The 3592-nt window shown below is 33.3% G+C and overlaps 2 protein-coding genes across 2 annotated transcripts in view; both read left to right on the top strand.

Moving 5' to 3' along the window:
- LOC124418746 overlaps nucleotides 1–1663 on the top strand; it is a 2303-nt gene extending 640 nt beyond the window's left edge. The window contains exon 2 of the mRNA XM_046946017.1: nucleotides 256–1663. Within this exon, the coding sequence (XP_046801973.1) occupies nucleotides 256–1596 (1341 nt within the window). The 3' untranslated portion in view covers nucleotides 1597–1663. The remainder of the gene's footprint in view (nucleotides 1–255) is intronic.
- A 763-nt stretch (nucleotides 1664–2426) lies between these two features.
- On the top strand, nucleotides 2427–3592 carry LOC111683808 (27 kDa hemolymph protein-like). Its single transcript, XM_023445915.2, has 2 exons — nucleotides 2427–2660; nucleotides 2734–3592. Exons 1-2 carry the CDS (start codon nucleotides 2510–2512, stop codon nucleotides 3501–3503), a joined length of 921 nt encoding a protein of 306 aa, XP_023301683.2. The 5' UTR covers nucleotides 2427–2509; the 3' UTR covers nucleotides 3504–3592.

Raw genomic sequence — 3592 nt, forward strand, 5'->3', positions numbered from 1 at the left:
TATGTCTATGTCTAGTCTATGTCTAGTCTATGTCTAGTCTATGTCTAGTCTATGTCTAGTCTATGTCTAGTCTATGTCTAGTCTATGTCTAGTCTATGTCTATGTCTATTTCTAGTCTATGTCTAGTCTAGGTCTATGTCTAGTCTAATTCTAGTCTATATTTATATCTAATATATGTCAAGTCTATGTCCATTTGATTTAACTTAACTTCTTTTTTCAGAACCTTCTATAACAGATTTAGTGCCCGAACTTTAGAAGAAATTACCCAATCTACCAATTGAATTCTTCTACAGCCCTCACAATGAAACTTTGGAAAAATTTAGAAATTGTGCCCAATATCCGCCACTACAAATGTTGAATTTCTATAACACATACTGGCAAACGTTTCACATAGATGGAAGTATTTTTCAACTGTATGGTGCCTATTATGACGAACGCCCTGAATCTGGACCTGTGGTGCGCATACTGGCAATGACTAATCATCAACAAAATGAATTTCCTATAATTTATTGTCAACTATGGTTTCAAGATGATAACCGACCGGTTATATCTACAATTACGGAGTATAAATTAATTTGGGAATCCAGTTGGGGTGTGAAACCTAATGTCTATTACCCCTATCTAATGACTTGTGAAGTGCCCAAGAATTCTATCGTAACAGGTGATACCACGCCCAAAGCAGTGAATCTGGTGGGGCGTCAATGTGATACGGCTAGTAATAGTTTACGAGTTATCTATGAAAAACCTGCTGAATCTGTAGAAAAACATGATTTTGCGGTATGTGTCAAGGGATTGGATTTCCCCTATGAAGATTTAAGTGACCGACTTGTGGAATGGTTGGAAATATTGAATATTTTGGGGGTACATAAAGTATATATGTATAATTTGCAAGTCCATGCTAATATTAGCAAAGTTTTGAACTATTATCGAGAAAAAGGTTTTGTGGAGGTACAAGACATTACTCTAGTAGGAGGAGTGCAACAACCGGAAATAGAACACTGGCTCATAAAAAGTTATCCTTTGAATAAAAGGCTTAATGAGTTGATACCCTACAATAGCTGTTTCTACCGTAATATGTACAAATATAAATATATAGCTTTGTTAGATATTGATGAAATTATAATGCCTAAGGATAGCCTAAAATCATGGCAGCAATTGTTGGCAAATATTCAGACCCATGAAGGGGGAAAAAATTGTCCCTTAGGTTTGCCAAGTTTATGTGTTGCTAATACATATTTTCCCAGTAAAGAGGTACCGGTGCGCTCTAATCCCTCCTATATGTACATGTTAAATCATGTATATCGTCTTAAAGATTATACACCACAACGTTATCATGTGAAATGTTTACATAATACTCGACAGATTGTTACACTACACAATCATTATCCCTTTTCGTATTTGAATACGGATTGTAAACCATTAGATATACCACCCGCTTACGCTCAACTACAACATTATCGAAAAACGCTATCCAAAGATGATAACAGGGAAATCAAAGATCATATTCTTGTATTGGATGAAAGTGTGGATCGTTTTCGGAGACTATTACCGGAGAGGTGTAAAAAAGTTTTAAAAGACCTTAAGTTTATAAGTTAAAATTGAGTGTTTAGTTATAGTTGTAAAAAGTAGTTAACATAAGTAAGAGAAATAGTTAGTATAAATAAATATGTCATTCAATATTATCAAGTTTATCATTCTGTAATCATTAACCGATTTGCTATAGATTAAAAACTCATGTACCCACAAAGACCCAGTTCTAGATGTGTTCTAGTTCTATTCTAATTCTGTTCTAGTTCAGTTCTAGTTCAGTTCTGTTCTAGTTCTATTCTAGATCTATTTTAGTTCTGTTCTAGTTCTATTCTAGTTCTGTTCTAGTTCTGTTCTAGTTCTGTTCTAGTTCTGTTCTAGTTCTGTTCTAGTTCTGTTCTAGTTCTGTTCTAGTTCTGTTCTAGTTCTGTTCTAGTTCTGTTCTAGTTTTGTTCTAGTTCTGTTCTAGTTCTGTTCTAGTTCTGTTCTAGTTCTGTTCTAGTTCTGTTCTAGTTCTGTTCTAGTTCTGTTCTAGTTCTGTTCTAGTTCTTTTTCCCGAAATATTATATTTTTGTATATTTTTAAAAATATTTGTTATCACCTTTCTTCGCTAATGAACATAGGATAAACCTCAAATTACTAATAAAATATTTGTTGTATTTGTAATGTGTTGCCAACATACTTGTTTGTACTTTGCAACTATTAAATAATTTTAAATACATTCAATTTTTTTTTCAACAAAACAACGATAATATTATCGATTAGATTATGTTGTCATTAGCTGTTGGCGGTGAGAAACGTTTTTTCGTTATTTATTTTTTATCAAGAAATTCTGATAAGAATTAAATTGTTAACAAGTATTTTTTTCATTATTTATTTTAGTTCTTTGTGGTGTTTAGAGCGAAATTAACAGTAGTGCAGTATTGCTTCTTAACGAGAAATATTTATTAAATAAAAAAATAAAAATAAAACTAATATAAACATGTTAAAATTGCGTTTAGTTTTGATCGTAATTGTGGCCACCATTAGTGTTGTACTAATGTCACAATCTGAGGCCATCAATGTCAGCCAGATTGATAGTTTGAAAAAACAGTTCCTACCAGCAGAATATAGAAATACTAATTTTACATTTGGTAAGTAACTAATACATTTATGGTTAATTTTATTCACTTGAATACTAACACTTGGCGAATATTTTTTTTATAGAGGACTTGAAACGGGTTTTCAAAGAAAAATGCAAAAAAGCTTCAGGAGTTGACAATTCAACTCTTTATCAAGAAGTTGAAAAAGAGGCTCTTAAATTTTCAAAATGCCTTTCCGGTATTGCTAACTTAACTGCTTTGCAAGAAGAAATTGAGGTAGCTCGTCCCATTGGTGAATTGGATACAGTCTTTCACAAATACTGTCTGAAAGCTCCAGAGGGAGAAAAATGTTTCAAAGAATTTAACACGGCTGTCCAGCCCTGCCTAAGCAAAGACGAGAAAGCTCAAAACGCTATAATGGTGCGTATTTTTACCGGCTTATTGAGTTTCATGTGTGCTCGTGGTGGTGATCAAATTGCTTTGTTTGTGGCCGAAGAAGGACCCGAATGTTTTGAAGCCAATAAGGAAGCTATTACTCATTGTGCCAATAAATCTTTTAGTGAATTTGTTCCCAAGGATAATTCAGTGCCAGATTTATTCAATTTACCTGATTTTGTTGTGGAGCCAGAGCACTGTATAGATTTGGTGAAATTTGAAACCTGTACTCTGCACCATTTGGAACAGTGTCAAGAAATAACGCCCGCCAATGTGGCAGAATCCGTCTTCAAATTCATTAAGAATGAAACCAGCTGTAAAAGTTGGTTAGAGAATAAAGCCAATGAAAGGTCAATCTTAAAAGATCCTAAAAAGTCTTCCGCTTCCATAACTCACTTAAGCATTTTGTCTTGTTTGTTGGCTGCCTTTGTGGGCTTGTCTTCCAGATATTTTGCATAAATTGGGTATGCTCAATAAACAAAAAGTAGTTTTTAATTTGTTAATTGTGATTTTATTTCGTTGTTTAGCCTGTAATAATATTTATTTAT

The sequence above is a fragment of the Lucilia cuprina genome, chromosome 3, assembly GCF_022045245.1.
Source record: "Lucilia cuprina isolate Lc7/37 chromosome 3, ASM2204524v1, whole genome shotgun sequence".
NCBI classification, from domain to species: Eukaryota; Metazoa; Arthropoda; class Insecta; order Diptera; family Calliphoridae; genus Lucilia; species Lucilia cuprina.